This window comes from Lepidochelys olivacea (assembly GCF_965140295.1).
Source record: "Lepidochelys olivacea isolate rLepOli2 genome assembly, chromosome: 7".
Taxonomy (NCBI): Eukaryota; Metazoa; Chordata; order Testudines; family Cheloniidae; genus Lepidochelys; species Lepidochelys olivacea.
Genome location: NC_140417.1, coordinates 48,245,894 through 48,258,222, shown reverse-complemented (window position 1 = coordinate 48,258,222; position 12,329 = coordinate 48,245,894). Strand labels below are relative to the sequence as shown.

Genomic DNA, 12,329 nt, shown 5'->3' with positions numbered 1-12,329 from the left:
TGCCAGCACCTGCACTTCTGTCCCCATACTTCTGAGGCGGTGCTGCCCGTGTACCAGAGAGGTGTTCAAGCCCCGCTGCAGGAACAGGGGTAAAACCTTCAGCTGCGAAGGCCGTGTCTGCACTAGCATTCCCCACTTGATCTACCACCACTGCAGGTCCTGTGGCATGCTCTGGGGTAGAGGAGTCGCCAGCAGCATTCTACCCCTGTGCTCGGTGCCATGCTAGCCAGCAGGGTGGCAACAATGCTGGCAGACAGTGTGCACCAGGGCCCTTACTGGGGCTGGGGCAGCAGTGGGGGATTCCAGGGGAGAAAATCTAGCACAGGCCCAGCCAGCCCCGTCCAGTGGCAACATTACCGGGCTTGCTGGCAGACAATCCAGTGGCTGGGAGATGATGCCAGCTAAGGACAACGTGGAAAGAGGTGCCTGTGTGTAAGCATAAGGGCCGTTAACTCCCCTTTGGATTGGCTTCTCCTCCATCAGCTGGAGTCCTACCCCAGCACTGGGTGTCTCTCTCAGAGCCCAAGCCACTGGGTCCGATGCAGGAACCCCAGGAGCCAGTTCTCTAGCTTGCATCATGCAGGAGGTCAGACTAGAGGGATCATCTGACCTTCCTGCCAGTGGACCTCTAGGTGTATGTGTGCTGGGGGCCAGGTGTGGCTCCTTACCTGTGTGTTGATTCGGATGGCCCCAATGGAGGGAATTTCGAAGTAGTAACCTATGCAGAGAAACAAAGCAGGGAGCTGTAGAAACATGCCCATTGCACATAGCCTGGTACCTCCCCATTCGCCCTTTCCCCAATGCCCTTCCTCCTCACAGCCTCAGAGCCACGAGGATGTGATCCCAAAGTCCCACGGGTACCACCTGCAGGGATCCCTGAGCTAGAGCCCCAGGCCCTGGAGACAACGGGCCCTGGGTGGGAAGAAGGAGCCAGCAATGGACGGGGGAGCAGGATACCCAGTCGCTCTCTTTGGATTGAAACCAGGATGGGATTCTACAGGCAAACAAACAGATGGGGCTGTGAAAAAACCAGAAGGACAGGAGCTGTAAGGACCAGAACAAGAAATGAATCCTACAGGGCAGGAGCAAAGGGTAAGCACAAAGCTGGGGGTGGGTGGAGCCCAGGGCTGGCAGAGCAGGGGGCTGTGGGTCAGGAGTGATGGAGATGGGCAGAACTTATGGGTGGGAGCCCAGGGCTGGGACAGTGGGGGTGGAGGAGCTGTGGGTTGGGATTCAGAGGTACTGGCAGGGCTGTGGGCATGGAGGGGAGCCCAGGGCAGGGATAGCAGGGGGCTGTGGGTTGGGATTGAAGGGTATGGGCAGAGCTGGAGGGGAGGAAGAGGGGGACAGCAGGGCTGGAATAGCATGGGGGATGCAGGTCCGAATGAGCTGTAGGATCAGGCCCATGTGGAAGAACCTGAGCCCAGGCTCTGCTGCAGTTGTCAGTCTACAGAGCATTCACACCATGCCACACAAAGCCCTGGGAATTCAGGAGGCAGTTTGTAAAGTGCCCCTCCCCCACATAAAATGATAATGAGGCATCAATCAGCTTTAAAACAGACCAGTGATTTGGGAAGCCTGTCAGTGGTCACTTTTGATCTTCAACGCCCCCTTGTGGCAAAACCAAGTGACATAGCAATTCTGCCTCAGTTTCCCCTCCATTGCTGGAGTGATCACTATCTAGCCCAGGGATCTCAAACTCAAATCACTACGAGGGTCACATGAGGCCTAATACATTGGCCTGAGGGCCGCACCACTGACACCTTTTCATACAAACATACAAAAGCCCCCGCCTCTGCCCCTGCTCCCACTCCACCCCTTCCCCAAAGTCCTTGCCCCAACTCCGCCCCCTCCTTGCCCCTATTCCAACCCCTTTCCAAAATCCCAGCCCTGCCTCTTCTCCGCCTCCTCCCCTGAGCGTGCAGCTCCCCGCTCCTCCCTCTCCTTCCTGGAAAGTCCTGAGCGCTGGGAGGTAGGCGGAGGAGCAGGGAGGCAGTGTGGTCGGGTGTGGGGTGAGGGGCAGAGTGGGGGGAATTGGCGCCTACGGCAGGCTGCAGAAAATAGCTCCGCGGGCCGCATGCAGCCCGTGGGCCGCGTGTTTGAGACCCCTGATCTAGCCTGCCTGTTGATTTTTTGCTACAGCCTCTGCCCTCTTGCCAGGTCACTAGTGATCCTATTCCCTTGCAGAGTGTTCGAGTCCCATGGATCAGGAGGCCAGTCGCCCTAGGTAAGGGGTGTACATTGCTGGTCTCTTCAAAGCATGGCTTGCCAGTTCAAGGCCTTAGTAAAACCTCTTGCTAGGTTTGGCACGGGAACCCAGAGACCCTGTCTGAACCCGTCAGAGTCACCCTGGGGGCTGCTCTTTGAGAGGATCCGGTTTCTTGGGCAGCATCTCACCAGTCTCTGGCTGAAGGCTCCTGCTCCTAAGCCTCCCTGGTAGCCACCCCTCCCATCCACTCCACAGCTCTCTTATCTCCACAGCCCAGCTGTGAGGCCAACCATTAGCCCAGCTAAGCAGGCCGGCAGCTTTCCCTAGTAACACTCCAGCAGCCGAGAGCATGTGCTCCCCTGGCGCCGGGGCCCAGCGTGAATCCCCTGAAAGAGGTCGATTTGCAGAGAGTGGGTTCTCTGCATCCACTGAAAATCAGGCTCCCAAATCACGGGTCACCTTCCAAAACCTTGGCACTCGTATGCTGAGTGAGACGCAGAACCGGGACCGCACCCCAAGAGTCCATTGCTGTAACCGCTGGACAGCCCCGGGTCCCCATGAGCGAGACATGGAAGGGAGTTGATAAGCCATAACGAGCATTACCCGCTGTGGGGCTGCAGCGTGGTAACTGAGACTCAAGTAGAGCTAAGAGGGGTGAGGAACAGACACTGTAGGCGCATGGTGCATGAATTCCTAGACGTGCTGGGACTGCGAAGGGCACCGAGACGATAGCTGAATTAACTAGCCCGGGGCTTGGTGGGTGCCTGCGACTGATACAGCCAGGTGAGGGGGAGATCCCTGGCCAGGGACAAAGGAGAGCCAGAAGCAGTGCTGGCTAGGGAAGAGGCAGAGACGGGTGGCAGCAGGTAGAGAGGAGGGAGAGAGACTCGCAGGAATGGAGAGGTGGGGAGGGAGAGTCCCTGGCAGAGAATGGAGCCAGGAGGCTGCTGAAGAAGCCCGGGGAAGCGATATGCAGTGGGCTCAGTGAGCGGTGGTGTGAGTACAGAGTGAAGGCTCCTCACAGCTCCCCCACAGAGCAGGCCGTAGGGAGAGAGCTTGGCATGGCAGACACGTTCTTCAGGCAGGAAAGGAGGCAGGCTGAAGGCAGGAGGGGAGAGCGCTGGGCCAGGCCGAGTGGGCAGAGCCCCATGTCAGGCCTCTCCAAGCAGTGTGGGGAGAGGGGGGGGACTAGCTGCCTCAGCTTATCCCTGGTCCTGAGTCAGCTCCCAGGGGGAGGCTCACTGCTCCTTGGAGCCCAGTTGGCTCCTTTGCTCATGGAACCCCGCCCCCCAACCCCACTCCTGGGCAGCTCTGCTACAGGGTGAGGCCCTCCCCATAATCTGCTCCATGCCCCCTAGTCTGCACTCGTGGCAGTGACCCCCACAAGCAGTTCCCCCTCCCCTATGTGTGGGGGTCCTGCACATGCCATCCGGCTCCCCTGGCAGACGGGGTCCCCAGTGGGCACAGAACCGACACAGGGATGGCTGCCTCTCCCTTTACAGGCAACTACATGCCGGCAAACGGTGCCTGCCTGGCCGCCCTGGAGCCCTCTATCCAGACAGCAAAGGCAGAGCAAACTTCCCATACACCTCGTCTGCCACTCAGTGCAACAGAACTGCCCGAGGGCGAGGGCACCTCAGCCTGGTCCTTGGCCCCTCTGCTGGGGTGAGCCTGGCTAGGTGCTGGGGTGCACTGTTTTCTGTGCAGTCCAGCTTCGAAGGAGAGGCTGGGGCGGTAAGCAGCACACAGCACTGGCTCCCAGGGTGACTTTGTATCCTCTCTCCACCTCGGCCACTGAGGAAAGTCAGACCAGGAGGGGGCGCTTTGCTTGTGTGGATGGAAAGCACAGACGCCTTCTGTCTGCGAAGGGTGACTCCCCTGCGCTTTCCCTGCAGGCTCCCAATCAGCCAGCAGATGGCACTCTTGGGTTAGGTTTGTTGTGTTGCGGGGCTCTGAGAAGCTCTGGATAACAGGCAGAGACTATTTGGAGAGTCTTGTGAATTGCACTGTGAGTCACAGAGTGCCGAGCCTGGAACCCTGGCTCCGCGCTGGGCCCCCGACCCCAAAATGCCAGAGCATGAGGAGCAAGACATCAGCTGGACCCTCCAGTTAAACAATGTAGCAGCAAAGCCGCAGCCCTGTACCTCGGAGGTTAGATCTGTCTGTGGTGGGCAATGCCATCCAACCATCGAGCGGGGTGAGCTTCCCCACAGCAGAGTCCGGCCCACGCCGCTGAGAGCCCGGCCGGTGGGAGCTGCCCCCCTCCCCGCCTTACCCCACTGTTCATGGCGTGCTGGCTATTCCCCCCGAGCGCCATCCTACTTACCTTTGTTGGCACAAGCCATCCACTGCAGGGGGGTCACGTCGTAGTTGTGCTGCCCCACCGAGAAGGTGAACACTCGCACCTGGGGGAAGGGGGGCAGGTTAGTAACGGGGGACAGACTAACTGCACTACGCCCCAGGATGTCTCAGCACTAGAGCACAATGCCACAAGAGCTGGGCCGTGTACCCGCTCAGGCTGAAGGCCCTCACTGAGCTAGCTGGCCTGGCTGGGCTTGGGGCACTGCAGTGCAGGAGCCCAGGGCTGCAAGCTGAAGCCAGACAATCTGAAACTAGAAACAAGGCAAAAATGTTTCACAGTGAAGGTGACCAAGCACTGGAACGAGCTCCAAGGGAAGCCTTCATCCATTGGTGTCTTCAAATCCAGCTTGGCTGCCTTGGCGTTAGCCAAACCCAGGTTAGCGGGCTTGGCACAGGGGCAACTGGGTATGGTTCTCTGGCCTGCAGGAGGCCAGCCTGGACGATCCGATGGCCCCTTCTGCCCTCAAACTCTAGGAATCGATGAGCACAGCAGTGTGGTCTAGTGGACGGAGCATGGGACTGGGAGACAGAAGCTCCCAAGTTCTTCTTCTTCTCCTAAGGCCCCCACTTGAAACCAGAGCCTCCCTGTACAAACACAGCGAGAGACAGTCTCATACAACTGAAAAGGCAAGACAGGGACAAGGAGCCAGAGACGTGAAGTGACTTGCCCAATAGCACACAGCATAGACAGGCAGTGATTGAGCTGGGCAGAGTGCCCAGCTCTCCCGAGTCTCAGTCTTGTGCCCCTCCCCACTAGAACATGCTGCCTCTGACGTCCACCCACCATTCCACTGATGGATCTTCCACTGATCCTGTCTGTGGTCTGGTTCACTCCCTGTGTGCACCCTGGACTTAGGGCCAGCCTGGGAAAGGCATTTAGGCACTGTTTTGCTCTGTGTTGCTATGCCTAACTAATTTAGGAGCCTGAGTCCCATTGACTTTCAATCAGTCAGTTAGGCATTGCTTTGCTCAGGTGGGTTGTGAGGCTTTGAAAATGTTATTACAATCTAAAGTGAAGAAAATCTCGCTCCCCATAGATCCTCAGTCTTTAAGGTCCAGTATTTTCTGTGAACCCCTCGAAGCACCCCGATCGAATCAGCTTAGCACTGTGACTATCAAGACACTTATTACTCTTGCCTTTACAGTAAACGCACGGGTGGGGGTAGGAAAATGTTTGACTTCCACCTGATCTAGACACTTCTTTGAGCCAAGCAGCAGCTGTAGACTACAGCTCCCAGCAAGCAACACTCTATCTGAGTCTAGATTAAATTATTATAAGGTGGGTGCAAAACTTGCTGAAAGACCGTACTCAAAGTGTAGTTATCAATGATTTGCTGTCAGACTGGGAGGATGTATATAGTAGGGTCCTGTAGGGGTCAGTCTTGGGTCCATTACAATTCAATATTTTCATTAATGACTTGGATGATGGAGTGGAGAGTGTGCTTACAAAATATACAAGGGACACCAAGCTGCCATGGGTTGGCAGCACTTTGGAGAACAGGATTAGAATTCAAAATGACCTTGACAAATTGAAGAATTGGTCTGAAATCAACAAGATGAAATTCAGTAGAGACAAGTGCAACATACGGCACGTGGAAGAAAAAAAATCAAATGCACAGCTACAAAATGGGGACTAACTAGGTGACTGTGCTGCTGAAAAGGATCTGGGGGTTAGAGTGGATCAAACTGAATATGAGTCAACAATGTGACACAGTTGCAAAAAGAGCTAATATCATTCTGGGGTGTATTAACAGGAGTGTCGCATGTAAGACACAGGAGGTCATTGTCCTGCTCTGCTCGGCACTGTTGAGGCCCCAGCTGAAGTGCTGGGTCCAATTCTGGGTGCCACACTTTGGGAAAGATGTGGACAAACTGGAGAGAATATAGAGGAGAGCAACAACAATGATCAAAGGTTTAGAAAACCTGACCTGCGAAGAAAGATTAAAAAATGGAGTGTTTAGTCTTGAGATAAGAAGACTGGGGGACCGGGGGGGGGGGGGAAGGGGGGGGACAACACACCTGATAACAGTCTTCAAATATGTTAAGGACTGTTACAAAGAAGATGGTGATTAATTGTTGCCCACACCCACTGACAGTAGGACAAGAAGCAATGGGTTTAATCTGCAGTCAGGGCCATTTAGGTTCGATATTAGGAAAAACTGTCTAACTCTCCCGATAGTTCAGCTCTGGAACAGGCCTCCAAGGGAGGTTGTGGAATCCCTGTTACTGGAGGGTTTTAAGACTAGGTTGGACAAACACCGTCAGAGGTAGTCTAGGCTGACCCTCCAGTCCTCCCCAGCAATCGAAGGGATGCTTGGCCCATGGAGGCTGGACTAATGAATGTGGAGCAGCTCCACTTCTGCTGCATGGTCTGGGCTGGAGAGGATTCCCTGCTCCCCCTTGCCGAGTTACTGGGGAGATGGATGGGGGTCACAGGCTGGCAGGGAAAGGAACCATCTGGGCACAACCCTCCTGCCTCCTGGGGACTCCTCTCCCATGGTCCCACAGCCCCTTGAGAGCACTGAGGTGCTCCCATTCCGCTCTCTTCCAGCCCAGCTCTCCTGTGACACATCCCCTGTGTACCAACAGCCCGGGCGAGGGAGCTCTGCACATTTCCTTCCCTGGCACTTCAGCACAGGTAATAAGACAGCCCTGGCATGTGAGCCGTCCCATTACAGGGGCAGTGGCTCAGTGCAGGACCAGGCGGGCAGGAAGGACAGACGTTGTAATAGTTCCCATCAAATGAGGTGGAATCAGGTGATAAAGCCAATGCCTGTTTCCCCTTTCCTTGTGATGAACTGGCGCATGGCAAAGCAGCTCCAGAGATTCACTCCCTGCCCCCTCACAGGGCTTCTCACCCACCTTTCCCGACTCATGCTCAATCCCCTACTCGTGATGGGCAGCCCCAGGAAGGGACGGAGGAAGCAGGTCAATGATACCACCTCTGCCCACCTCGTTGGCTCATTCACAGCACGTTGCTCCCAGGGAGAAACCCCATTGCATTTCCCGGGTATGTCTTTGCCTGCTCTTCTGCCCCTGACATGAGACTCTGTGCACTAGATCCCTGTCTTGTGCTATGCAGGCACGACCCATTCTCTGCCAGGCCCACCCCTTGCATCCCCAACCTTTTGTCCATCCCCTTTGCTCTGAAGAGGATGGAACAGCCAGATCTCTTCGTAGCTTGCAAGATTCCCCTGAGCTCAGAGCTGGGCTGCAGCAGCTCCACCTTTGGCTCAGTGCCCTTTGGGACTCAGCCCTTGTGTCTATGCACAAGGGACAGCACAAGGCAGTGGCCGTGCAAATTTCCCCTCCCTTGTGCCTCTGGAGGGCTGGACTCAAAGGAGAGCTCAGGCCTTGGCTACCCTGAAGGTTTGCCCTGGTCCCACAACCTGTGCAGCTGCACCGAGATGGGGTTCACTGCAATTTGCATCAGTGGATCACACCCCGTTTTCAGAACCCAGTGTAAATCACGGCTTCCCCTGCACATACTAGGGGTCTGCTCTGGTGGCTGGAATCCAGGCAAATTCCGAGTCCAGACAGCCCTCCATCGCCATGGCCCTTAGCCTCTCACTTGAGACTGTAACCTAACTAATGCCAGGGTGGCAGTGGCTTTTGTCTTGTGGATACTCGCAGCGGGCTGAGAACAGAGCACTCATTTCACACAGGCCACCAAACTTCCATTGCATGGGGCTGACTTTTGGTCTCCATCGAGCTTGAATCCAAAGGCTGCTTTTCCCACTCCCACCTCAGTGGGATCATTGCTCAGCAGGGACCTGCTCTGGTCATGACAGTCCCCACCTGCCAGACCAGCACCCTTTAACCTGGGCTTTCCTTACACATGCGTAATGTAGCAATAGGTGCACACAGCATCAAATCCTGCCTTCACCTATCCCCTGTGCAACCCCACTGCAATTAGCCATGCTGCCTGGGCAGGGCTCTGGGCTATTCTGTTTGGAGTGCCCGTTAGTGGTAGGTCTAAATACAACACTTCTTAGTACAAGAAAGGCCTGATAGACTACCAAGTATCAGAGGGGTAGCCGTGTTAGTCTGTATCCACAAAAACAACGAAGAGTCCGGTGGCACCTTAAAGACGAACAGATTTATTTGGGCATAAGCTTTCAGAGCTGGTTTTTCACCCATGAAAGCTTATGCCCAAATAAATCTGTTCGTCTTTAAGGTGCCACCGGATTCCTCGTTGTGTCTGATAGACTACATTACCCAGAATCCTTAACAGGAAGCAGCGTGTGCCTGTGGTAGTAGAGTGGATCAGTACAGCTCGGTGGAGCCTGAGCTGCAAACCTTAGGTTATTCCTTACAAAAATGGCTCCAAAGCCACATGTGTCCAGCACCCCAGGATGGGACCCTTTTCTCTAGGCAGTGGAACAGCAACTTGTTAGCCACTGTGTTCCTCAGTGAGCAAATGGAGAGAGAGAGAGAGAGAGAGAGTGTGTGTAAGTCTGCATTGCGGGATCTGCTCTTAAAAGCCAGGAGGTTTCCCTGCCCCCAGCCCTGCTAATGCAATGCATACATAGCTTGCCTCCACCCAAGGGGATGCCTTTGCCTTATCAGCCTGCCTGTTATCTCACCAAACCCTTCATTGCAAACCTGGAGAGAGTGAAAGTCTGTAGGTATGTAAATGTTAACTGGGGCAGGATATAGGCCCTCCGTCATCCGCTCCGACCAAGCCTCTCGGGGCCCAGAGGGAGACAGAAATGACTCGCTCTTGCCTGGAAACTGCAGAATACACTGAAAATGGACATTTCATATCAGCTTTTAAATGCAGCACCATAAAGGGCTGTGATGTAAACCTCGGACCTGCGTCCCTGCCTTGCTACAGTGGCTGCCGCTCTTGTAGCATTCCCTACAGCACCCCCTGCAGGGAGAGGCTGGGGCTGGCATAGCTGGGAACTCCCCCACAGCCAGCACTCCTGCCCCCTCCCCACAGCGCCCCCTGCTGAGAGAGGCTGGGGCTGGAGTAGCGGCGAGCTCCCCCCACAGCTCCCCCACAGCCAGCACTCCTGCCCTGCTCCCCACAGCGCCTCCTGCTGGGAAAGGCTGAGAAGTGAAATAGCTGGGCGTCTTCCAAAAGCCAATGCTCCTACCCAATTCCTCGCAATGCCTCTGGCTGGGAGAGGCTAGGAGTAGAGCCCAAGAAACAAACGCACAGCACACAGCAGCCTGGTATTCTGGGGTAAGAAACGAACACACATACTGCCTGTTGGAGCGCGGGCAGTGCTCATGGGCTGCACTAGGACCAGGACCACGTCAGCAGGGGATTGGTGTGTCTAATACCAGAGCACTCACCGTTTTATTGGGCCAGTTGTACTTCTCAAACACATCCTGGACCCGGTCTTCCCCACCATCGGTGAACATCATGATCATCTTATTGCAGTTGGCTCGCGTGATGTTGGACTGCAACCAAGAGAAAAAACAGAGTGAGGGCAGGCCCTGGAAGGGACAGAGCACATCGACTGCCTCTGTCATGCTCCTGGGTTAAACCAATGCACGGGCTTCTGCTAAGAAAGGCTGTATACAGTGTGTGTGTGTGTGTGTCTACTATACACAGCAACAAACTGGCTGGGGTATTGTGCCCCACTGTCTGCTGCTGGATGGGATCAGAACTACTCCATCATGTGTCATATGCCCTATCCTGCTGGCATCTATGGGGGACTCTCCTTTGGCTCAGATAATGTGTTTGGAGCACAGAGGGTGTGAGTTTTATCACAACGGTCACTCTGACGTTCTGGGAGGCCCCTATGTCCGGAATAGTAACCACCGTGTCCTCCAAGGTGCCTACAGAATTGTTTTTGTATTGTACGTGTGGGTGCCTATACATGTCTAAGAGTGAGAACAACACATCCATATAACATGTCCCCATTCTCAGGGCAGCAGGGATGAAGAGCTCAGAAGCGCCTGTCAAGAAGCAGCCCTGGTGATGAGAAGCATCGGTCGCAGTATCATCCCACTCAGGCCATTACACCTGCTGCAACTTCCTTCCTATTCACTGAAGCCAGGAAGGACCTAGGAGGTTATCTGGCTGATTCCCCTTGGCCAGCAAAGTTGGGCTCCCTGTTCTCCAGCCTAGTCTGAAATGAGCCAGGCCATGGAGTGCCCGCTGCTCTCCTGGGGAGAGGAGGTCCCCAGAAGTCTCGTCTGAGATTCAGACCCAATTTCCCTTCCCAGACCTAGCCCAGGCACTTTGGGCTCTGGAAGGGAAGGGAATGGGAAGCAGAAGGGGCCAAGGCCAGCTGTGCTCTGAGGATGCCATGATCCAGCAACGAGAACCATTGAGGACCCCCCAGTGCTTGCTGCTGGACAGCCCAGGGTAATTCTGCCTCTGCCTGGGATGAGTGAAAGGAAGCTGTCAGAGGGGCCAGCAGGGGCCAGAGAGCCATGCCTGCACCACAGGACCTGCCCAGACAGGGAGAAAAGAGCAATATGGAACTGGAAGACCTCTCAACTGGGCACACAATGGACAGTGGGAAAGGCTGGGGCTGGAGTACCTGGCCCTGCCCCCTCCCCAGAGCGCCTCTTGCTGGGAGAGGCTGGGGCAGCCAGGAGCACCAGGGCAGCCATTGGTAATTCCTCTCCTATACACCTGTCTCTCTTGCTGCTCAAATGGTGACAAACCCCAAATCTACCTAATTCCCTTGTCAGGTTTGGCTGCATCTCATGGTCTCTCCAGGGAGGGTTTGGAATCCATGTGAGTGCCCAGGGCTGCAAGCCACCCTGCGCGTTTCCACTCGCAAACAGAGATGTGTGCATATGCGTCCACAACAGTGTGCGTGTGTGCACGTGGATGTGTGAATACAGCAGGGTGTGCGCACGCACGTGCACAGCAGCGTGTGTGTGTGCATGTGTACCGCAGTGTGTGCACGTGTGAGTACAGCAGTGTGTGTGTGCACGTGTACCGCAGTGTGTGCATATGTGAGTACAGCAGTGTGTGTGTGCACGTGTACCGCAGTGTGTGCATATGTGAGTACAGCAGTGTGTGTGTGCACGTGTACTGCAGTGTGTGCACGTGTGAGTACAGCAGTGTGTGTGTGCATGTGTACCGCAGTGTGTGCATGTGTGAGTACAGCAGTGTGTGTGTGTGCACGTGTACCGCAGTGTGTGCATGTGTGAGTACAGCAGTGTGTGTGTGCATGTGTACTGCAGTGTGTGCATGTGTGAGTACAGCAGTGTGTGTGTGTGCACGTGTACCGCAGTGTGTGCATGTGTGAGTACAGCAGTGTGTGTGTGCATGTGTACCGCAGTGTGTGTGTGCATGTGTACCGCAGTGTGTGCACGTGTGAGTACAGCAGTGTGTGTGTGCACGTGTACCGCAGTGTGTGCACGTGTGAGTACAGCAGTGTGTGTGTGCACGTGTACCGCAGTGTGTGCATGTGTGAGTACAGCAGTGTGTGTGTGCATGTGTACCGCAGTGTGTGCATGTGTGAGTACAGCAGTGTGTGTGTGCATGTGTACCGCAGTGTGTGCATGTGTGAGTACAGCAGTGTGTGTGTGTGCACGTGTACCGCAGTGTGTGCATGTGTGAGTACAGCAGTGTGTGTGTGTGCACGTGTACCGCAGTGTGTGCATGTGTGAGTACAGCAGTGTGTGTGTGCATGTGTACCGCAGTGTGTGCATGTGTGAGTACAGCAGTGTGTGTGTGCATGTGTACCGCAGTGTGTGTGTGCATGTGTACCACAGTGTGTGCACGTGTGAGTACAGCAGTGTGTGTGTGCACGTGTACCGCAGTGTGTGCACGTGTGAGTAC

General features: G+C 55.3%; 1 protein-coding gene across 3 annotated transcripts in view; it reads right to left on the bottom strand.

Moving 5' to 3' along the window:
• CACNA2D2 (calcium voltage-gated channel auxiliary subunit alpha2delta 2) overlaps positions 1-12,329 on the bottom strand; it is a 598,918-nt gene that overhangs the window by 71,187 nt on the left and 515,402 nt on the right. For all 3 annotated transcript variants that reach the window (XM_084635197.1, XM_084635195.1, XM_084635196.1), the window contains exons 12-14: positions 9,875-9,982; positions 4,536-4,614; positions 669-718 (exon numbers count right to left, since the gene is read on the bottom strand). In XM_084635197.1, the coding sequence (XP_084491323.1) occupies positions 669-718; positions 4,536-4,614; positions 9,875-9,982 (237 nt within the window). The remainder of the gene's footprint in view (positions 1-668; positions 719-4,535; positions 4,615-9,874; positions 9,983-12,329) is intronic.